At 43.0% G+C, this 25,383-nt stretch overlaps 1 protein-coding gene across 1 annotated transcript in view; it reads left to right on the forward strand.

Moving 5' to 3' along the window:
- The window catches only part of LOC124803240 (gamma-aminobutyric acid type B receptor subunit 2), a 431,083-nt gene that overhangs the window by 235,489 nt on the left and 170,211 nt on the right, over positions 1-25,383 (forward strand). Inside the window, exons 9-10 of the mRNA XM_047264421.1 lie at positions 6,710-6,770; positions 22,230-22,470. Coding sequence (XP_047120377.1) covers positions 6,710-6,770; positions 22,230-22,470 — 302 coding nt within the window. The remainder of the gene's footprint in view (positions 1-6,709; positions 6,771-22,229; positions 22,471-25,383) is intronic.

Genomic DNA, 25,383 nt, shown 5'->3' on the forward strand with positions numbered 1-25,383 from the left:
GGCACTGCCCCTTGGAGGTGCCTGACCTACATTCCACCAGCTAATTTCGGCTACAGTGACTGCGCCGGATGTTCCACGCCAGCCAGACATCTCTGCCGGAACATCTGTGCGAACGGTGGGAGCACGCCCACAACAACGATGAATCTGTTCACCACTCGGGGTTCCCACAAACCGGCAATGTTCCGAGAGACCATTTATGCTGCTGATGTCGACATTACCCTCTTACAAGAAGTGATCGTCGCCGATATCCACGCTCGCACTGGATACACAGCACATATCTCCCAGTGGTAGTGGAGTTGCCATCCTCCTCCATTCTTGACACCCTGCTGAAGATGTAGTGTACCTTCCTAATGCTAGAGGCATGGCTCCCACTCTGTTCGGCGTCCGCATCCTCAATGTTTATGGGCCGTCCAGCTTCAGTCGACGTCGTGACCAACACACCTTCTTTGCTGACCAGGTAACGCCGCTTTTTAACTCCACACAATGGCCTGCTGACCAACTTCCACGTCATTCCCCGTGTGCAGTCACCTCTGTCATCATCGACAGACTTCAGTTTGTTGACAGATGGACAAAGGTTCCGCGACTGCAACGGTCGCAGGTTCGAATCCTGCCTCGGGCATGGATGTGTGTGATGTCCTTAGGTTAGTTTGGTTTAATTAGTTCTAAGTCCTAGGGGACTTATGACCACAGATGTTGAGTTCCATAGTGCTCAGAGCCATTTGAACCATTTTTGACAAAGGTTCATGGAACCCATGTAGGTTTCACATACTATACGGCGCATTCGTCCAGTCTCCTCGACCGTATATACCTCACACGTTCCCTTGTTGCCAACACTCGACATGCTGAAGTATGGCCTCTGGCGTTCTCTGACCACGACGCCTACATCTGCGACGTCGTCCTCGCCCGCCAACAGGTGTAGCACAGCCGCGGCCTGAGGTCATTAAACGTTTCCCAGCCGACTGTCCCTGATTGCCAACGGATCGTTGAGAATAAGGAGGTGGGGGTCTCTGTCGTCGTCGTCGCCCGGCATACACATACACCTTATCCTGGTGGCTATCCTGCGCTAAACCAGCTCTACGCAGGGCACTGATGGGATATGACAAAGGCTTCAAAGCTTGGCAAGCGAGCACCATGGACTTTTTTTATGCGATGCTTCGCGACTGCAGTTCGATGGTATTCTCTCCTGTCCATCAGACGATAGTGCATCGTGCTAAAGCGCTGATCACTTCACTCATGCGACGACGCTTTGAAGGGACCCTTGTCAGATCCTGCACGCGGCAACATATGCCTCACGAAACGCCTTCGATGTACCACCTCTTCATGGAGGACGATGCTGAAGATCTAGTCCTCTACCTCCGCAATGAAGACGTTGTTCACGCGGCTCTTATTTGGGTGGCGACATATGGGGAGGCATTGAGCAGCTCAGATTTCCAAATCGAAGGTTCTGCTCATTGGTGAGGGTATACCTGAGAGATATGTCGCTCCTCTAAGTGTGGCCACCAGCGTCCGCTGTTTGAGCATTGATTTTATGAATGATCTCCGTCGATCAGCGGCAAACAACAGTAGATGTGTCCTCCAAACGATCAAGGCACTCCTTGTGGACCACCGGCTTAGATCCCTCGACATTGTACAGCGTGCGCAATACGTGAATGTTTACCACGCCTCACGCATCCCCCATGTGGCACAAGTGTTCCCGGTTCCGATTACCCTCGCGCGTCGTATGTTGATGGCAATGGGATCCTTTGTCTGTACCGGGATGTTATTTAAAATTCAATACTCCTCCCTTGCCCTGCCACGGGAGCGTGGTGGAGTGGGCTTATTCCATGTGCCAGACAGAGTTACGGCACTCTTTGTTAGCTCCCAACTGAAAGTCTGGCGTAGCTGCCCGACGAGCCTGACCAGACTGCTTTAGCATGAACACTCGCCAGTCTCCATGTCAGCCCCAGTCATGTTGTCAGACATTCCACCCTCCTTTTGCCACTTTCGGCCCCTCTTTCTTGAATCACCAGCATTGTGAAGCCTAATGCAGGATTGGCTCAGGTGACCGTTAACATATGGGGGTTATGTAGGGATTTTACTAAAGAGGATCAGGTAGTGATTGTGGGTGGGGCTGGTAACAGTATTGATAGGGATGGGGAGTATGACATAGATGATGACCTGGAAAAGATAGCCACTCAGACTGGCAACACGAATGTACATTTCGTGGAACTGTTTCAGCGTCACGATCGGCCTCATCATAATACAGCCGTCAGGGGTAATAACATGAGACTTGGGGGTGCGCTGATGACAGAAAGCATGGGTCACATTTCAGTGGTGTCGGTGGAGTCTATCAGCAGGACGGGTTTCACTAGACATGGCCTGCACCTCAACAGGTATGGAAAGGGGAGGCTGGCAAAGCTTATAGGTGACAGCATAGGTGGGGATGGTGGGATCACTCATGGGAAAATTCCTGCAGTAGTGGGTGTTAGAGCTGCATCTTTTTTATATTGAAGTCAGCTGACAGGTATTCCTGCTTAAGGGAAGTCTCTCTAACAAAGGAACCACTTTTGACAAAGCTTAGGTATCCGAGTAATGAGGGAATTAGTATATTTCATCAAAATATACAAGGTATTAGAGATAAAGTTAGTGAACTGCTTATAGATGTTGACTCTGAAATTATTGGTATATCTGAACACTTCTTAAATAAGGAGAGAATTCAGAGGCTTCCTTTACCATGATACAGGTTGGCTGGCTGCTTTTCGAGGAGCTCTTTGCGGTGTTGGGGAGTAGCCATGTATGTGAAAAACGGCATCCCATTTGAGTCAATTGATGTTTCAAAGTACTGCACTGAAAAGGTGTTTGAATGTTGTGCAGGTGTGCTTAAAGTTAACGGAACTAAACTTCTAACTGTTGTTATTTATAGATCCCCAGACACCGATTTCACAACATTTTTGCTAAAGCTAGAGGAGGTTCTTGGTTCACTTTATAGGAAATACAAAAAGTTAGTTATATGTGGTGACTTCAATATTAATTGTATTAGTGATTGTGCAAGGAAGAGGATGCTGGTAGACCTCCTTAATTCATATAATCTTATGCAAACCGTATTCTTTCCAACGAGAGTGCAAGGGAACAGTAGAACAACCATAGACAACATTTTTGCTCATTCCTCATTACTAGAAGGGCTTCTGTTAGCAAAAAGGTGAATGGCCTTTCAGAACATGATGCACAAATTTTAACTCTAAAAGATTTCTATGCTGCAACACGTGTTAAATATAGTCATCAGCTGTTTAGGAAAGCTGATCCAGTTGCTGTAGAGACTTTTGTAAACCTTATCAAGGAACAAGAGTGGCAAGATGTTTATAGCGCTGATACAGTAGACGATAAATATAATGCTTTCTCAAGACTTTTCTCGTGCTCTTTGAAAGTTGCTTTCCATTAGAACGTTCAAAACAGGGTACTAGCACAAACAGGAAGCCTGGGTGGCTGACTAGAGGGATAAGAATATCTTGTAGAACAAAGTGGCAATTATATCAAAACGTTAGAAACAGTCAAAATCTAAATGCAGCAGCCCATTACAAATAGTATTGTAAGGTGCTTAAAAATGTTATTAGGAAGGCAAAAAGTATGTGGTATGCGGATAGAATAGCTAAGTCCCAGGATAAAATTAAAACCACATGGTCAGCCGTAAAGGACGTGGCTGGTCTGCAGAGACAGGTCGAGGATATAGAATCAGTGCGTAGTGGGAATGTCCGTGTTACTGATAAGTCGCATATATGTACAGTATTTAATAACCACTTTCTGAATATAGCAGGTGAACTAAATAGAAACCTAGTCCCAACAGGGAATCATATAGCGCTCTTAGAAAAAAGTGTTCCGAGACTGTTTCCTGAAATGCTCCTCCATGATACTGACAAGAGGGAGATTGAGTTAATAATTAAATCACTAAAGACCAAGAACTCTCATGGATATGACGGAGTATCTAGCAGAATACTGAAGTATTGTTCTATGTATGCTAGCCCAGTACTTAGCCAAATCTGTAACTTTTCCTGTAGGAGTGGTCGGTTTCCTGACCGATTAAAGTACTCGGTAGTGAAGCCACTTTATAAAAAGGGAGACAGGGATAATGTTGACAATTATAGACATATTTCTATGCCATCGGTGTTTGCTAAACTTATCGAGAGGGTTGTATATACAAGGTTACTGGAGCATTTAAATTCACATAATTTTCTGTCAAATGTTCAGTTTTGTTTTAGAAATGATTTAACGACTGAAAATGCTATATTCTCTTTTCTCTGTGAAGTTTTGGATGGATTAAATAAAAGGTTGCGAACGCTAGGTGTTTTCTTTGATTTAACGAAGGCTTGTGACTGTGTTGACCACAAAATATTACTGCAGAAGTTGGACCATTATGGAGTAAGGGGAGTAGCTTACAGTTGGTTCGCCTCTTACTTTAAGAACAGAAAGCAGAAGGTAATTCTCCGCAATATTGAGAGTGGTAGTGATGTTCAGTCCCTATGGGGCACTGTTAAGTGGGGCTTTCCCCAAGGGTCGGTGCTGGGGCCACTGTTGTTTCTTATTTATATAAATGATATGCCTTCTAGTATTACAGGTGATTCAAAAATATTTCTGTTTGCTGATGACACCAACTTGATAGTGAAGGATCTTGTGTGTAATATTGAAACAGTATCAAATAACGTAGTTCATGAAATAAGTTCGTGGCTTGTGGAAAATAATTTGATGCTAAATCACAGTAAGACTCAGTTTTTACAGTTTCTAACTCACAATTCAACAAGAACCGATATTTTGATCAGACAGAATGGGCATATTATAAGCGAGACGGAACAGTTCAAGTTCCTAGGCGTTCGGATAGAGAGTAAGCTGTTGTGGAAAGCCCATGTTCAGGATCTTGTTCAGAAACTAAATGCTGCTTTATTTACCATTAGAACAGTATCTGAAATAAGTGACACTTCAACACGAAAAGTAGTCTACTTCGCATATTTTCATACGCTTATGTCGTATGGTATTATTTTTTGGGGTAATTCTTCTGATTCAGAAAGGGTATTTTTGGCTCAAAAACGGGCTGTTCGAGCTATATGTGGTGTAAGTCCGAGAACCTCTTGTCGACCGCTATTCAATAGCATGGGAATTCTGACACTGCCCTCACAGTATATATTTTCTTTAATGTCGTTTGTTGTTAGCAATATTAGCCTATTCCAAGGAGTTAGCACCTTTCACTCAGTTAATACTAGGCAGAAATCCAATCTGCATGTGGAATGCACTTCCTTGACTCTTATGCAGAAAGGAGTGCAGTATTCTGCTGCATCCATTTTCAATAAGCTACCACAAGAACTCAAAAATCTTAGCAGTGGCCCAAACTCTTTTAAGTCTAAACTGTAGAGTTTCCTCATGGCTCACTCCTTCTATTGTGTCGAGGAGCTCCTGGAAGAGCTAAAAAATTAAGCAAATTCCAGTGTTACATTGTTGATTTTCTTTATTTAAATTTACGACTTGACACCTGAATATGTTTTTTTATATTACATTTTATCTGTTTCTAATATCGTGTTATTATTTCATGTATTGACTCGTTCCATGACCATAGAGACTTCTCCTTAATTTGGTCCCACGGAACAATAAATAAATAAAATAAATAAATTAAGTTACATCCTGCGTTCCCTACCCCTTCCACGTATACTCCAGACAAAGGCTAAACACGACACAATACAAATGTGTCAAATCTCCAAACCCATCGAATACAAGTTTCTCCAGATCATATGGCGTCGTGTGTGGAAAGCTGTAAGTGCTGGTTAACTTGAAACCAGCGTTCAGTCAACCTGGTATATCACCGTCAGTGGCAAACAGGTCAACCAGTCTCGTTTGCAACGCATCCACCTCGCTGACACACCTCTCTGTGTTCACTGTGGTGTAGAGGATACAGACGTTCATCGATTCTCATGTGGTCCGTCGTCTGACGTCTGAAGGCTCGCGCAGTGTACCTTGGCTTTCCTTACCGGACAGACACCTGCTCAGATCACTTTCCTGACGCTTTTATTCCAGGATGTGATTCATTATCCCGCAATAAAAACTAACGCTTTGAATTGGATACGCCGTCATACGGTGCGCTACCTGTTTGGCCCCGACGAGAAATCAGAACAAAGTTGTTGGATGTACCTTAACGATCGACACTGTGCACTTGTTCGCAACCCCAGATACAACAGTTCTTTTCCAATTTTCTACGGAGCGCTTTTCATGGCCTGCTTTCTAGCTCGAACGTCCAAGCCATGTGATGCTGATGCTTTTTTGCTGACGTGATATTCTGAACGCACTACAAATAGAAACACGGTTAAAATTTCGAGAAGACACGTTTGTATGTTGCGCCAAACGGAAGGCGCTAACGACTCCTGAAATTCTGGGACATAGACTAAAATAATGAAAAAAATAATAAATAAACAGAATAAAAAACAAAAAATATAAAAACAAATTAAAAATGGTAAGGCGACCGCTCGCGATAAGCGAGAAATCCTAGTTCGAGTCCCGGTCCGGCACAAATTTTCATTGTCGTCATTCCATTCTACAGCCGATGGTCGTTATTATTCGCAATTGCAAATTCATCTGATGTGTAGATTTGCGTTGTTCACGCTTGCGATATGGCTGACTCAGTACTTACTGCGGCTTATTGATAGACTAGTTGCTCGCCTAGCTCTTAAGCTAATGCGTCGTTGTTTTGTTGCAGGGTCCAGTGTCTTTCAGCGGCGCCGACCGCGTCGGCATCTCAGCGTTCTACCAGGTACAAGGTAAAGTAGCAGTGCTCATCACGGCTGCTTACTCTGTTTTTATATCTACCGGTGTTTCGGAATTCGCCGGCCAGGGTGGCCGTGCGGTTCTAGGCGCTACAGTCTGGAGCCGAGCGACCGCTACGGCCGCAGGTTCGAATCCTGCCTCGGGCATGGATGTGTGTGATGTCCTTAGGTTAGTTAGGTTTAAGTAGTTGTAAGTTCTAGGCGACTAATGACCTCAGAAATTAAGTCGCATAGTGCTCAGAGTCATTTGAGCATTTTTTTTTCGGAATTCGGTAACTTTGCGTTCGAAGGCCGTACTGCCCAGAATCTGTATGCCAATCAGGGAAATCGCCGTGAGCGTTGAGACAATAATGCCACCAACGCGCCAGGTTGAAGATAACTGGTACAACATCGGCACCTGCTGCGCGAAGAAGGCCGTAACTCAACTGGTACAACATCGGCACCTGCTGCGCGAAGAAGGCCGTAACTCCCGACTACAGATCATCCTCCGACAGGAATCGTCGACCCTTCAAGGCCGTTTTGAAGGGACTAAATGTGTGACAATCATAAGAGAGGGGGGGGGGGAGGGGTCCTCAGGACGATAGGACGGGTCCTCGAGTCCCCCTTCAGTTGACTTAGCTTTTGCGTTGTAGCATTTGCGATATGTGGACGTGCGTTATCATGAAGCAACAGCATCCAGCACAGAACTTGATGCACCGTTCCACAACATTAAATTTCGACAGACATGGTGCCCATACACATTCTTGATTTTCTGATGATTGTCTGCAGGTGTTTGTCCATCGAAAGCAGAGAAAAGAGTAACTGCATGTCTGTTTGGACATGTTTGACGGTAACATCGCCACAGTTCACGTTTCCGCATTTACCGTACGCACGCCAGAAAGACACGAATCTCTCAGTAATCCCCTGCCTACGTGTCGGCGCTTACAAACCCGCATAGGAGTCGCGCTACGTTGCATATACGCTACAGCAACGCCATCAAACGGGAAATGTTTGATCGCCCCTTACATTTGAGACTTTTCCGAGAAGCGACAGTGTGTTAAGCTCGTTTTACGTATCTATCTCATTTTCAGCAAGCAGACAAACTTGCACGTCTAGTCACTTATATTCACTAGGTTTAGGTTGGGATGCACGTCACTGAATATAAGGCAAATAAATAAATAAATAAATGTTAAAAATTTAAAGGCGGAGTAAAAGAGAGTACAATACCGCGACTCAGCTGTTCTGGCTCCAATTTATAATCTCCTCTTTTGAGATTCGCAAGTACTCCTTTTGCTTAATGGCTCTTACATTAAAAAAGGTAAACTGTCAACAAGTCGGAGGTTGTTTTGAACACCACATTGCTTTACTAGGTAGGATTCTGTCAGGGGTGGTGTGCCGTTGCCCTCCTACGAACTTTGAACTGACTTGCACGGGCAGTTGTAGGAGGAGCTACAGTTTAATTTGGTCTCCGAATCAGGATGTTATTACGTTACATTCGGTACTCTGCGATTTTGCATTCTGTAAACATGCTCGTTCCAGAGTATTTTGAACTTTAGTAGGGCGAAGACTCGATAGCTTGAGTGTCCATTGATTTAACGACCTTCACCGCTGTTTGTGAAGTTATTTTCATGCAGTAATACTTAGCTGTTTCCAACAATATTATCTTCATCCCACGCTGTAATATATGAGTTCTCAGATTTTACGTACCACGCTTTTTCAACTACGCTAATTACCGCAACAGTTACTGCATTGCTATCTCCGTCCTTGATAATTCAATACTTTCTGTCGCATTCAAGGGACAATACATTCCGGGGACAATACATTACACTAAAGAAGACACGAAACATATTCTAATAGTTTTCAGTTTTTGTATCGTTCGTTTCAGCTGCTATGTTTTCCATTGCTTTGTAGATTCATAACATTTTTACTTACTTTAGTAATTTCTCAAGCTCACTGCTAAGGCAGCCGTGGGAACGAAACAGCGATTAATTGTTCCAAATTGAATTTCCTTTCTGCAGCGGAGTGTGCACTGACGTAAATCTTCGTGGTAGATTAAAACTGTGTGCCTGGCTGGAATTTGAACCTGAGAGGTAAGGAACTGGTGAAAGTAAAGCTGTGAGGACGGGTTATGAGTCGTGCTTGGATAGCTCAGTTGGTAGGGCACTTTCCCGCGAAGGGCAAAGGTCCCAGGTTCGAGTTTTAATCTGCCAGGAAGATCTGAATTATTAATTACAATAGCGAAACTCTGAATAGTAAAAGCTATAAATGACAATAACTGAAGTATTCAGGATGACGAATAAATACTATTACAAAACAGTTTTTTGTATATGGGGTATGTCTCTTCGAGGCACTGAATTATGTTTCGAAGTGTATCGAGAGCGTTCGTGGGTTTCATATTGTCATAAACGTGGCAAGCGCACCTCTCGATCATTCCAAAGTGCTGTTTTATGTGGGAGCGCGTTTCGTTACCTCCATCACGTACCAAAACTACCGTCTTTGCGAAATAGTTACCGTCTTTAGGACGATAGCTTACGTAATAACACACAGGAGTGGTGCACAAAGGCAACGACGGAAAGTACTGTTGCTGGGAACCATCATAAACGCCTTACAGTGGCTGGCTGTTAGGTGGAATTCACATATAATTCGACTGAAATCATGTTCACGCGTTGACATGAGCTGCTGAAATATGAGGCGTGTGTTTGAAGTAAATAGCGTTTTGAAATAAAAACAAAACAAGTAGACTTTTCTCGGTAGTTCTACTTTTACATGAAAACCTGCACTTTGTTCTACTTTTCTGCGAAATTCGCACCAATATTAAGGCATTTATTGTACCGTACAACCAGCTTTGAATATCATCTTAGTATGAATCTGCTGCCTGAGTACAATTTTCGATAATTTAAAGGTTCTGTAACAATTGCATAAAGCACATTTCTTGACACTTCTGACCGATGAGATGGTACCGAAATGGGTGAGAGCTTTAAAAGGTGACTTATGAATGTGCATGAAGAGGAACGAAGTCAGCTATTTTCAATCATTACTGATGATCTGGTGCAGAAATTTGATGAAAAATGAGAACAGATTCTTTACGATTTCGGCGTTACGTGTTGAGTTTCCTCAGGTGCCAAGAAGTGTGCTTATGCAGTTGCTACTGAACGTTTAAATTGTCGAAAATTATGCTCAGGCGGAAGATTTCCAAGAGGATTGTATTCAAAGCTGGCTGTACGACACGATAAGTGCCTTAATATTGGTGGGAATTATGTAGAAAAGTAGATTAGTGTACAGCCTTTCACGTAAAAGCAAAATTGCTAGGGAAAGTCTACCTGTTTAATTTTATTTCTAAACGTTACTTCTCAAGAAACACACCTCGGATTAACTGGAATATTTATAGTTTATGGACAGCCTAGAAATAGCTTTTTCAGTACAAGGAAATTTAATGTCAGGACTCTGCACAAAAATGTTTCTAACACAACTTGTTCGGAAGCCCATTCTTAATTCACCATATGCGAAAGTGGATTAATCGCTAGCTCATCTTTTCGATGTCATGATGACAGGAACTGATCATGACATAGACTTCACGGATTGGCAGTCTGAGACTGCCGTCATACGAACGCCGAAACAGTCACGACCAACGTCGTTCTAAGGCTGCTACTTTTTACAAATCAGTATGGCAGAGTTTTAGAGGTCTTAAGATCAAATGAGACAGAAAGGATAGACCACTTTCCGCCAGAATTTCTAAAATCATTGGGGGAAGTGGCAACAAAACCACCATTCACGTTGGTGTGTAGAATGCGTGAATCTGGCGATGTACTACCTGACTTTCGGAAAAATATCATCCACACATTTCCGAAGACTGCAAGAGTTAACAAGTGCGACAATTATCGCACAATCAGCTTAACAGGTCATGCATCCTACTTGCCGACGAGAAAAACATACAGCAGAATAAAAAAGAACATTGAGGATGTGTTAGATGACAATCAGTTTGGCCTTTGAAACAGTAAAGGCACCAGTGGGGTAGTTCTGACGTTATGGTTGATAATGGTGCAAGATATTCTAAATTCTGAGGAAAATAGGGCTAAGTTATAGGGACAGAATGGTAATATACAACTTGTACAAGAACCAAGAGGGAGTAGTTAGAGTGGAAGACGAATAATGAAGTGCTCGGATTAAAGGGGGTGTAAGATAGAGATGTAGTCTTTCGTCCCTATTGCTCGATTTATACAGCGAATAAGCAGTGTTGGAAATAAAAGAGAGCTTCAGGAGTAGAATTAAAATTCAAGATGAAAGGATATCAGCGATAAGATTCGCCAATGACATTGCTATCTTCAGTGATCTGCTGAACGAAATGTACAGTCTAATGACTACAGAATATGGACCCAGAATAAATCGGAAAAAGACGAAAGTAATGAGAAGTAGCAGAAGTGAGAACTGTGAGAAACTTATCATCAGGATTGATGGTCATGAAGTAGATGAAGTTAAGGAATTCTGCGATCTACGGAGCAAAATAACCCATGACGGACGGAGCAAGGAGGACATAAAAAGCGGGCTAGCACTCGCAAAAAGGGCATTCCAGGTCAAGAGAAGTCCACTGGTATCAGACATGGACCTTAATCTGAGGAATAAATTTCTGAGAATGTACGTTTCTAGCGCAGCATTGTATGGCAGTGAAGCATGGACTGTGGGAAAGTCGCCTGAACTCCCTGCGGGATGAAATTTAACTTTCAGTGGAACTTAGTACGGATAATTCCTTAGCGTGTTTGTACCTACGTATAACTTTGGAAGGAGCTACTTTCCCTTCTGATGTTTTCCCGAAGTCGTCTACTACTAGTAGGACGCTGATCCATCAACCCTCTAATCTTCCTATGAAGTACAAAATGGCAGCTTATAGGACACTGTTATGCCACTTAAACAGCGTACCGCTTAGAAAGGAAGCATCTCAACGAGAATAACGCACTATTCACTATACAGGGGGCTTCTTATTAACGCTTAAGAAGCGGCGTAGATGACGCTGAGACAAGTAATTTCGTGGTTCAAATGGCTCTGAGCACTATGGGACTTAACATCTACGGTCATCAGTCCCCTAGAACTTAGAACTACTTAAACCTAACTAACCTAAGGACAGCACACAACACCCAGCCATCACGAGGCAGAGAAAATCCCTGACCCCGCCGGGAATCGAACCCGGGAACCCGGGCGTGAGAAGCGAGAACGCTACCGCACGACCACGAGATGCGGGCAAGTAATTTCGTACGAGACACATGCAGTCGCAAATGTCGGGACATACACCAAAAATAGATGAGAAATGTTGACCGTGTGACATCACCAAACGATATACCTCACCAACAGTTGTGAAATGGTGTCTCTATTGCTGTTCCAGGCTGTCGCGGATGCAGATGGCAGTCACATTGAATAACGTTTATAACATGGAACGGAAAAAACATGGCGTGCAATTAACAAATGTTCCCTTCTCATGTGGAAATTTAAATGTGTTTCTTTAATGGTTTATACGTTATTTCTCTTCCCAATGTCCTTAAAAACGTTTCACCAAAGTTTCAATGTCCTGATATCACTCGTTTTTGATGGATGTCACCTCAACTAGCGAAAAACCAATTATAACCAACCTGTATCTGGCACTAGATGTCTATGCTCAATCAAGCATTTCCCGTAAATTACTGGCCGGTGGTTTGCCGGGGTGGTGTTGGAACCCGATCGCGTCCTGTATGTGTTCCATCGGGTTCATATCAGATGAAATTTTAGTCAAGATATCAACGTAAGTTCATTTTTTTGCTCATCAAACCAATGAATCACGACTCTGGTCTTGTGACACGGACAGTTATACTGGTGGAAGACGACATCATATTTGGGTGGAACATCAACCAAGAAGGGGTGCAGGTAGTCCGCAACAAAGTTCACGTAGTCCACAGCTGTTACCGCAAATTTCAAGGAAGACCTAGTGCCGGCCCCCATAGTATTAGTATCATAACGATCTACGTCCATCGCGCCGTGTATGTTTGAAGCATGTTTTCCCCCACATGCGATCGTCGACCTGATTAAACAAGAAATTTGATTCATCACACCAGCCGACACGTTTCCATTTATGAGCGGTCCACTCTCTGCAATCCGGCGCCCTTTGCAACCGTAGTTGACGATGCCTTTAGGTCATCAAGGGAACACGTTGGGCTGACTGCAGTGGAGACACATGTTCGACCCAGGGACGACATCGTAATAAGCATACCTGAAGTAGAGAAACAACTGAAGGAGAAGAAAACCAATAAGTCACCAGGTCCGGATGGAATACCAGTTCGGTTTCCCAAGGAATGCTCTGCAGCATTGGTCCTGTACTTAGCTTGCTTTTATCGTAAATGTCTTGCTCCCGCCCAGCGCAAAGCTCCAAGCTACTGTAAAAAAGCGCAGATGACTCTATCTATAAGAAGGGCAAAAGAACGGATCGGAAAAATGTTCCTAATATCCGTTTGTTGCGGAATCCGTGAGTGTATTCTCGATTCGAATATAATAAATTTGGTTGAAACCGAAATGCTTATGTCCACGAATCAGCATGGTTTTAGGATGCATCGCTCATGCAAAACTCAGACGGCCCTTTTTTCACGTGACACACAGCGAACTATGGATGAAGGACGAAAGGCAGGTTCTTATTTCCAGATTTCCACAAAGCGTTTGACGCGATTCCCAACTACAGGTTGTTAAAGAAGGTACGAGCATATGGATGACATTAACAGATATGTGGCTCTAAGGCTTCTTAAGTTATGGAACCCAGTATATTGTCCTTGATGGCATGTGTTCATCAGGGACATGGGTATCATCCGGAGTGCCCCAGGGAAGTGTGATAGCACCGCTATTATTCTCTATACACATAAATAATTTGGCGGACAGGGTGGGCGGCTATCTTCAACTGTTTGTAGGTGATGCTGTGGAGTATGGCAAAGTGTCGAAGTTGAATGACTGTAGGAAGACGCAAGATCACGTAGACAAAATTTCTAGTTGGTGTGATGAATGGCAGCTAGCTCTAAATGCAGAAAAATATAGGCTAGTGTGGATAACCAGGGAGAACAAACCTGCAATGTTCAGGCACAGCATTAGTAGTGTCGTGCTTGACATAGTCACCTCGTTTAAATATCTGGAAGTAAAGTTACAAAGCGGTATGAAATGAAACTAGCAAGTGACGATTGTGGTAGGGAAGGCAAATGATTGACTTCAGTTTATTGGGAGAAGTCTAGGAAAGTGGGGGTTCATCTGTAAAGAAGCCCACATATACAACGCTAGTGCGACTTATTCTTGAGTACTGCTATAATATTTGGGATCCGTACCACGTCAGGTTAAAGGAAGACATCGATGGAGTTCAGAGGGGGCTGCTAGATTTGGTACTGGTAGGTTCTAACAACACCCAAATGTTACGGTGATGCTGCGGGAACTCAAATGGGAATCGTTGGAGGAAAGGCGACGTTCTTTTCGAGAAACACTATTCAGAAATTTGGAGAACGGCATTTAATGGTGACTAATGGACGATTCTACATCTGCTAAAATACTTTGCATACAGTAGTTTTTCCCTCGTTCTGTTTGCGAGTAGCACAGGAAAGCAAGTGATTAGTCGTGGTACGGGGTACCATACACCTTGCGCCGTAAGGTGGATTGCGGAATATCGATGTAGATGTAGATATAGAAATAAACTATGTGCTCTGAAAGACCTGTGCCAGCACCAGCATTGATCTCTGACGTCAGAGCTGCTGCTGGCATCCGCCTATGCGGAGCAGGCAAGTCACCGTCTTCCACGTACTGTGATGAGGTGTGGTCGTCCAACTTCTTGTCGCCTACTCACGGCTTCACCGTGCTACAGCCGCTTCGCACCGATGCTCACGACAGTAGCACTAGGAGAGTCGATCAGCTTTGCCGTTTCCTGTATGGTCCTTCCCGACACTGACAATTATCCCTTTGACAAAAGTCGATTTGTCAGTGGATTACACCATTCGTGTTCTCTATCGTCTCTAGAAGGATTCCCCAGTCGTCTATGCTCTACTTGTAAACTTTACTTTTCCGCCAAGTTCCCGCAACGCCACAATGACGTATTCAGCTAAAACAGTGATGAAGCGTTGCAAGCAGAGGTAAGGTTATGACTAGTCAAGTCAAACATTCTACAGTAATGGTGTCAACAAATGGGTCTCTCATTGGGAGAATTGTCTTTGTCTCCAGGGTGACTTTCGTCGAGAAACAAATATGTAGAATTAAGATGTAGAATGTTAATGAAGTTTGCTTTATTCAAAAAGCTTCAAAATTTTTCATATAAAAAGCTCGGAGGCATTACTTTTCAGTACCCCATCCGATATCCAAGTGTGAGAACGTTTTCTAAATCTTTGCGTAGTGTGTGCCTGCAGTGGGACATTGGTATCCGTCCGGTATTTATGTAATTTGCTGTGAGAAACCGCCTAAAAACCATATCCAGACTGGCAAGTTCACCAGCAGTCGTAGTTAATCCATGAGGCGGGTTCTTTCCTTGGCAGGCTCACCTCCCCAAAACCCAGAAGTGGTGCACTGACGCGATCGGCTATATCGGCTGGTCATAACTCTACATATAGGGGGATTCGCTGACGATGTTACAAACCTTTAGGGATAACGGAGAAGGCTAAATGTATCGATTTATAGGTGAATAACCCTGATCCGGAAACGTTTGTGTCGAAAGCTTAGCGAAAATCGTCCTACTATATTTGACAGTGCAATACATGTACCGCTACTCATTTCCCTAAGATCGTACAGTAGGCAACCTTAGAAGTTGGTAAAACTAAACTAAACTCCGCCTGAACAGGCCACGAAGCCCTAACGGACCGACCGGTCGCCGTGTCATCCTCAGCCCACAGGCGTCACTGGATGCGGATATGGAGGGGCATGTGCACAGCACACCGCTCTCCCGGCCGTATGACAGTTTAAGAGACCGCAGGCGCTTCTTCTCAATCAAGTAGATCCTCAGTTTGCCTCACAAGGGTTGAGTGCAGCCCGCTTCCCAACAGCACTCGTTGGACCGGATGGTCACCCATCCAAGTGCTAGCCCAGCCCGACAGCTTTTAACTACGCAGATCTGACGGGAATCGTTGTTGTAGAAGTTGATAGCATAGACCAATAGAAGAAAAAAGTCTACTAAACATAGGCTCTAAAATACACACATGAGCTATGAACTCTTGTTCATCTTCGATACGATAAAACACATCTCTTCTACTGAAAATCCTTTGGTTTCCATAACTTTGGAGGAGGAGATATAGGCCAAACAATATATACCAAATACCCAGTAAATATGGGCTCTAAAATGCATGCCTAAAGAACTAGGAATCTCCTGAATCTTCGTAGTACCAGACGAAAAAACACTTGAGACATTCGCTTCGACCCTGTAGTGCGTTCTTGCAAGCCCAAATTTATTTATGGATGCGGTCGAATGGATACACAACCCGCACAAAATATTAAATCACTTTATTAAGACATGAACAATCTGAAATACTGAACTTGAAAAGAATCCATGTCTACTGGAACGACATGCGTATTTGTTACTGTCTCCAAAGACTGTCACTAAACACTTGGTATAATGCAGAATGATAGTCTCATCTCAGTGTTCAGTTGACTATAATCTTTGATATACACTTCTGCCTTCTAATGCGACTCGCGTTGCTGGATGTGAAATAGGACGTTGGTATCCTTGTAGGCGATGATCAGTGAATGGGTGAGCGGGACTGTGCTGTTACGTTAGTAAGCTTCCGGCTGTGGCTGCATATGGAATGTCTCTCACTCGTTGCTGCCTGAGAAGCGACTGTCCTTAATTATGGTTCCATCTTTGACATGGGTCCTCAGTCTTCGGACAAGACATGATGAAACACATCCCTTTTATTGAAAGAGCGTCCAACAGCACTTAAAGTATGCACTTTAGAACCCTAGTTTACTGGACGTTTTGTTTCTGTGGTCCATACTACTTCATCTATTACCACAGGGTGTCTTAAAATCAAGTTTATATTTGAAGAGCTCTCTGCGCATGCGCAACAATTCTGAGGAGATGAGGAGAGGGGGCAGGAGAGGCGTGGGGAGGGGTAAGTTCATTGCTTGCATGGCCTTTAGAAATTCAGTGGGTATGGAGCACTTCTCGGGAGCAGACCGCGCGTTCTTTATGCGAGAATTTTACAAAATCGATGACTCTGCGACTGTGGGACGGAGGAAGTTTTGCAGTGATCGTGGATTCCATAATGGAAAGGATGCTCCAAGTGTTCCTCTTATCTGGAAATGAATAAAAACGTTTGAGTTAACCGGTTCTACACCGGTCATACTGAAATCTGGGCGGTCGAGGTCATCGAGAACGGGCGAATCCGTGGAAAGTGTAAATCGGCCTGTTCGTGATTATCCTAACGTCTCCATTTGTAAGCGTGCAAGTACTTTTAAATGTGCAAAGAGCATGACTGCACCGAATTCCACGGAAACAACTTAAACTGCACCATTATAAAATCCAGTTGGTGCAAGAATTAAATCCTCATGATGCCGGACATAGGCTGTAGTTCTTTAACAACATCTTGTTTTCTGACGAGTCTCATTTTCACCTGTGTGGTCAGCTCAAAAGGTAAAATTACCACTACTGGAGTGCAACGACATCTAAAAAGAAGCAAGAGAAACTTTCGCCAAAAGTCAATGTATGGGCTGCTATGTCGGTTCGAGGAATAATTGGTCCGTAGTTTTTCAAGGACGAGAGCGGTCGTGCAGTTAAAGTGAATTTGGAACATTATTTGACGGTATCAATGAACTTTTTTGTGCCTGAACTGCAAACCTGTCCTGGTTATAACCAAAGAACGTGGATTGACGACGAAGTTACACCACACACGCTCGTGAAATTTGCAAATAGTTCAAATGGCTCTGAGCACTATGGGACTTAACATCTGAGGTCATCAGCGCCCTAGACGTAGAACTACTTAAACCTAACTAACCTAAGGATATCACACACGTCAATGCCCGTGGCAAGATCCGAACCTGCGACCGTAGCAGCAGCGCGGTTCCGGACTGAACCGCCTAGAACCGCTCGGCCACAGAGGTCGGTGTGACATTTTCCCTAGCAAATTGATTTCCAGCAGGGGTGACATAAACTGGCACCAACGTAGTCCACATTTGAGCCCCATGGATTTTTTCTTATGGGGATACGTCAAATCTAAAGTGTATGTTGATAATCAGACTTCTCTGGAGCGATTGAAAAAGATATCTGTAGACAAGTGGCGGCTATGACATGCCGAGCCGTCATGCAAGATTTTGTTCATCGTTTAAATGAGGGTCGTAGGTGCGCTGGATTGCATTTGACCCCCTAATGCCGAGTGTCGAGAATTCGCATCATGTCAACACTGCGCTGATAACTGGAAAGTTTACTGTTTTTGAATGCCGGTGCCGGTAGATGCTGATTCTTCACGGAGCTACCAGCGCTTCTGACGATGCTGCACTCCCCTGAGTACTTCGAGTACCTCATAAGCTCTCAAAAATCTCATGACACTGAACGGCATTAACTGGTTTTTATTAGTACTATCACTTTTGGCCGTAAACCATCATTTGGTACGAAAATATCATTTAAAACATTTAATTTGTCTTTAATATTGAAACGGAAAGCATTGAATATTTTATTTCACATGAAACGTGTAATAAAAAACTCATTCATAGAATTTAGAAATGCAGCAATTTTTCTAGTCATATGGGATGACAACGACATATCTCATATGAATAGGACGACTGCTGCACTTGTAAATGCTGTGAATGAGTTTCTTATTACATGTTTCATTTGGTTTAAAATATTCAATGTCAATGCATTTTGGTTCAGTACTCATGACAAATGAAACGTTTTATGTGATTTTGATACCAGATGATGGCTTACGGCCGAAACGATTAGTAATAATAAAATTCAGTTATTGCAGTTCAGTGTCAGGAATTTTTTGAATCATATGTCGACACGATTTTGGATTTTTACGTTTCATCTAGAAATTTGATCAGGCATTAAGGGGTTAAATGACAGTAGGTCTCTAAACTGTATACTTCAATAACAAAAAAAGATTTTATCGATATACGTAGGTCACTCCAAAAGAAATGCACACACTCCAGACAATGTGCAGAGAGGTAACGAATTGGAGACTTCTGACAGACGCATCACAGTGAACGAATTGTCACGCTACGTTGGAATAGGGGAAGGAAGTGTTTGCGGAATACTGAAAGTGTTGGCGTTAAAAAAGGTTTGTGCCAGGTGGGTTCCCAGGATGTTGGACAGTGGCTCACAAAGAAACAGGAAAAACGGTATGCAGCGAACTTTTTGAACAGTACGTCAATGGTGGAGATGAATTTCTTGGAAGAATTGTGACAGGTGATGGAACATGGCTGCATCATTTTTCACCAGAGACGAAGAGGCAATCAATGGAGTAGGATCATGAAAATTCACCCAAGAAGAAAAAATTCAAAACCACGCCTTCTGCTGGAAAAGTTATGGCTACGGTGTTTTTCGATTCCGAACGACTCTTGCTTGTGGACATAATGCCAAGTGGAACCACCATAAATTCTGATGCATATGTGACGACACTGAAGAAACTTCAAGCTCGACTGAGTCGTGTTCGACCACATCGGCCAAAGCAGGGTGTTTTACTGTTGCACGACAATGCTCGGCCACTTGTCAGTCAGAAAGCCATGGAAGCGATCACAAAATTCGGATGGACAAAACTGAAACACTTGCCTTACAGTCCTGACCTAGCCGACCGGTGTGGCCGTGCGGTTCTAGGCGCTTCAGTCTGGAATCGCGTGACCGCTACGGTCGCAGATTCGAATCCTGCCTCGGGTATGGCTGTGTGTGTGTGTGTGTGTGTGGTACTTAGGTTTAAGTAGTTCTAAGTTCTAGGGGACTGATGACCACAGTTGTTAACTCCCATGGTGTAACTATCATCTCTTTGGGAAACTGAAAGACTCTCTTCGTGGAACAAGTTTTGAAGATGATGACTCCCTTGTGCACGCTGCCAAACAGTGGCTCCAACAGGTTGGTCCAGAATTTTACCGTGCGGGTATACAGGCGCTAGTTCCAAGATGGCGTAAGGCAGTTGAGACGGATGTAAATTATATGGAGCAATGAAAATATTGTTCCTATAGGTTGTTACTTTACTTTTTCGTATCCGGAAACTACACACTGTAAAACTTTCAAACATGTAGAATAAAAGATGGGTTTAAAAAAAAAAAAAAGTGTGCATTTTTTTTGGAGTGACCCTCGTACTTCAATCCCCGTTTTATTTTGACACATCAAATGTAAACTTTCTTTTGAGATACACTATATTTAAAGCAAAGGGCGTGCAGTAGAGGAGATGTGTTTCACAGTGTCGCAGATGAACAACAGCCCAAAGTTATTAAGGGGCTCCGGAACGCCCTATACTTGCAATGTTAAAATAACGCTTATAAATTACATCTTTCCTCACAAAGTATTTGAGGTAGGAAGTTGAACTTTTTACAGATTATTTATTGGAATATGGGCTACAACTTAACACAGAGATTTTACAAAATTTTAGTTCAGTTATTAAAGATGATTTTTTTTCAATTGTAATGAAAATTCACAACATTTTTTTTACAATTTTTTGTTTATATATTCAAAAATATACAGTTTTTTGGAAAAAGGCTGTGTTAAATTATGCAGAAGGTACTGTGTAACATTTACTGAAAGTTTGAAACAAATATGTTTGGAAGATCCTTAGAAAACATGTAATTAGTATGAGAAAATAAAAGTTTTGGGAATCGAGCGACAAAGATTGGATTAACTTTTTAGTGCATTCCAGGTCCATAGGATGGATTATCTTCATCCTCTGCAAACTCCTCCTCCAGCTTCCTCTTGTTCCTCCTCCTGTTTACTCTTGCTTGTATTTCTAGACTCTTTACAGCCCTGTCTGCAGCCCGAAGGCGTTCCTTGTCTAAAGCAAGCATCGCTCGTTGTTGTGTTCGTAGATTTTGCTACCATTTTCTTCAGTTGCAGTTACTGCAACACTGTTCCAAATGGTGGTCATGTATGAACACTTATCACATTTCAGTTGTACTTCACTAGCAAGTCCTACGTGCTTTATTATGGAGAGTTCCAGACCAACTTCACTACAATGAATACATCTTACACAGTTTGAAAAAATTCCTTTGAGAACCGACATATCAAATATTTCATTCACATCCGATTCGCCCATAAGACATTCATAGTTTTCACTCATTGAACCAAGCTTCTTCTGTGAAGTATTTTCTTTCCCACTTTGACTGCTATGGGCAGGTGTACATGAGAGGTTAGGTTCACTCACTTGGTTATCGTCTTTATTGTTTACAGTAATAACACATACCTTTGGCTTTCCAACATTTCTCCTTTTCTTAAAAGCCTTCAGAGGATTTCTAATAACTTTACTTTTACTCACTATTATACTTCAACAGAACAGAGACTCAAGAAACAGAATTAATTACGAATATTTTCGAGATAACGACAGAGTAAACAAACATGAAACAATCGACAATCACACCAGCGATATATATTGAACCATCACAGGTTAGCCACAACACATACTTTACCTCACATCACTAAAATGTACCTGATGAACACGGACGTTAATAATAACACCATTTGACAGCAGTTTAACAGCGCCACAGTGGGTCACGCCCATGTAGAACACATTTCAAAAAAAAATTTAAAAATAGTTGTAGTCTTCGGAATTGAATAAATTATATATCTATTAAAAGGTAATAGTCTGCAGATTCAGAAAACGCAAAAAAGTAAAAATTGAACATTTCATGATTTTGAGCCCTTCCGGAGCCCCTTAAGGTATGCAGTTTAGAGCGCAGGTGTACTAGACATTTCTCCCTTATTTTCGCCCGTACAATCCCGCTGTAACTTCGGACCCGGTCGTTTCCGGTCCATGGTCCCTCATCTCAGATCGATACATTTGCCCTAGTGCATCATCCCTGAGCAGTGACAACACTTGCAAACTTCCTGGAAGATTAAAACTGTGTGCCAGACCGAGACTCGAACTCGGGACCTTTGCCTTCCTGAAAGAAAGGATATTGCTGAGACATGGCTTAGCCACAGCCTAGGGGATGTTTCCAGAATGAAATTTTCACTCTGCAGCGGAGTGTGCGCTGATGTGAAACTTTCTGGCAGATTAAAACAAGTAGAGTTTGGAAGGTAGGAGACGAGGTAGTGGCAGAAGTAAAGCTGTGAGGACGGGGCGTGAGTCGTGCTTGGGTAGCTCAGTCGATGGCGCACCTGCCCGCGAAAGACACAGATCCCGAGTTCGAGTCTCGGTCCGGCACAAAGTTTTAATCTCTCAGGAAGTTTCACATCAGCGCACACTCCTCTGCAGAGTGAAAATCTCATTCTGGAGTGACAACAGTTGTTCACCCTATATTACGTGTTACGCCGCACGGCCTCTGGGCTGGCACTGGCAGCGAGTGTTCTGAGGCGCTCTGCTGCGGCAGGTGGCGAGGTGGTGACGGTGGCGCTGTTCGACCCCGCGACGGGCGCGCTCGACTTCGGCTGCCCCGGGTGCGGCGCGCTGGCGTGGCAGGGCGGCCAGGTGCCCGTGGCGCGGCGCGAGTTCCGGCTGCGCGTCGTCACCATCGAGCCGGCCGCCTTCCTCAGCGTCGCCTGCCTCGCCGTCGTCGGCATCTCGCTCGCCGTCGCCTTCCTCGCCTTCAACCTGCACTTCCGCAAACTCAAGTAAGCCCCGCCTGCCGTAGCACCGCCGCAGTCTGCACCAGTGATGCTGTCGCCTAAATAAACTGTGCCAACTGTCCAGCCAGCTGCGCAGGGAACTTACTCTAGTAGCAAGACACTGTGTTACAGCTCAAACGTCCCCTTAGAAAAATTATACATGACTGTGCTTAAACTGACACACAATATTTTTTAACGCAACGCAATCTGACTTTCAATAATCCCTTCAAGCGAATGGCCCTGACAAAATTAACCTATACGTTTCACAAATCACTTACCTCACAAAAATATTCATTGCTCGAACTACTGCAATACAGCAAGCGCCACTACTACCAGCTAAATAAAAGATTCAAACTACTGAAGGCACTAACTACTGATAGACATAGTTAGCAAAAGAAAGATTTTGATAGAGAACAAACAATGTATTTACCTTAATAGTGTTCAAAAGTCATAATATATATATATCTCAGTCCATGATATCCAATATTACAAATTTACTGTCTCTGTCCAAAACTCCGCCATCTCACTCATCACATCCACCACTGCTGGGGGCTCACCTCCAACTGCGCAACGCTACGCGCTGTTAACAGCCAACTGCCCAACACTACAATAGCAAATTCCAACAATGCCACCCAGCCACAGACTGCATTCAGCACAGCCAGTGATTTTCATACAGAGCGCTACGTGGCGGTGGCGTTACCAATATAAAAACCTAAACAGCCTACTTACATAGCCCCCGTGCTCCCCACAAAAAATTTTACAAATTGTTTTGGGCACTGGCCAATACATATTTGTTAAAAATTTTTTCACAATTACAATAACAAAGAAATCAAATGCATACACTTATTGATACAATGTTGGTCAAAAGCTAAAATTTTCTCACAGTCCATAAAGACAGTCCTGATCGTTCATCATAGTAAAATTTCAGTGTTTTTCTCAAAGTCTGAGCAGTAAAAGAAAATGCACACGGAAGTAGTGGATTTCCACAGCCAACTGCCCAACACTACAATAGCAAATTCCAACAATGCCACCCAGCCACAGACTGCACACAGCACAGCCAGTGGTTTTCATACAGAGCGCTACGTGGCGGTGGCGTTACCAATATAAGACCCTAAACAGCATGCTTACATATGTCGCTTAAATAAACCATGCCACAACTGTCGAGACAGCAATGGCAAGAGCTTACTCTAGTAGCAAGAGAATGTGTAACAGTGTCAAAATGCTCGCTGTTATTTCGTAATCTACGCACAGATAACTTCTCAGTCTACGCTACACAGTCTTTTATTTGCTTCATTTTTCCGTGTCCATAAAGGTGCGAGGGGCGCTAAATAAGTATAGAAACAAATATTTTCTAGACCTGTTTCGGTTGAGGAACAGCCTGGCATGTTTCCACTTCAGGCCTTATAGTTGAAACGCCCGCTAAACCCGCTGGGCACAACAGGTGATTAGGATTGTGGAAAGGTCCGAACAGAGTGTCGGTCAGGTTCACGTAAAATTGTAATTTATTGTAATTTAATAACACCTTTAAACCAAAACGGCACATAGCGAACCTTTAGAGCTATGAGTTTCAAAAGGCAATTACTTCACGGCTGAAGGCCTCCAAACAAGGAATCTTAAAGCAACAACATAAATCTCAAGTGGTAACAACATGCAGTTAAAGCTGCAAATAAAATAATGAACATACATATATACACAGCGAGGCTGAGAGCCTCACGGCAAGGGTGATTTGAGAAACATAAACAAGAGGCAATACAAACGGCTGAACGCCCTCAATAAAATTTCCAAGATTTTGAAATAAATTATCATAACATTTCAAAGAGAGAAGACCGAAATTTTTACTAGAATAAGGATTTAAGTGGCTGATGGCCCACAATTGATTCTCCAAAATTCAAAAATACATAAAATCCAGTAAAGACAACCATTTTTTAAATCACTGGCTATGATAGATTACTGTCCCGCCGTTGGATAAGCTTAAATCGTTGATCTGTACGACAGTTTCATTGCTAATTCGCGTAATCCCTCTACTGTGGGCTGTGGCCATTTTGAGAGCATTGTGATGTCGTTTCAAAGACTGCTTGCACAGGATTAATTTATTTGTGGATCCTGATACGAGCTGTATAGCGTACAGCTTCAGTTCTCAATCGTTTTCGTGACAGAGACATTGTCGGCTATTTTTGAAGCGAGGATCAATGGCTAGTGGACATTGTGTTTGAAATAGAAATTTTTTATAGTGCACTAAAATAAACAAAATCTGTTTTTGTGTTCATTCTTCTGTTGCAATCATTTAATGAAAATCATACGAAAATTGGTACATTATATCCGACTGACTTCTACAACAATATCCGTTCTAAAATGATTGAATTATTTACATATAATGGGAGATATGGAGTTGTTTCTTATTTTTTACCAACTTTTTAATGTCAGTCTTGACAGAAAAAAAGTTGACAACGCATGTGTCGTGTGCGTACTGTAAGACCTTCGGTACACACACCATCAGATTATTTGACTTGTCGCTCTAACGAAGTAGACGAGTGTCAGCAATATGTCTCGTGGTCTTATCGTGGCGTGTTTATCTTCTGCCGCTAGGTCAGACGATAGAAATGCCACTTGCACGCTTAGAGTAGCAGATTGACAGTGACCAACATTAAACAGAACTTGATTAATTTTCACACACATTTATTAAAATAATAAAAATCATAAACCTTACTTAACTTGATTCTAGATGCTGTTTACAATTGACAATCTGAAGTTGCTTTGGTCTTGGCACGTTAATCTTATTCTAACATATCTCTGATACTTGACAAAGTGTCTATACATTTCTCTTAATGGCTATGTACAGGAATACGATAATCTTATTAGGTGCAGACTGACTAATCGGAGGTCTGCACACACGTTATAATACCTCGAGCGTTCAGGTAT

Source organism: Schistocerca piceifrons, chromosome 6, assembly GCF_021461385.2.
Source record: "Schistocerca piceifrons isolate TAMUIC-IGC-003096 chromosome 6, iqSchPice1.1, whole genome shotgun sequence".
Classification (NCBI taxonomy): Eukaryota; Metazoa; Arthropoda; class Insecta; order Orthoptera; family Acrididae; genus Schistocerca; species Schistocerca piceifrons.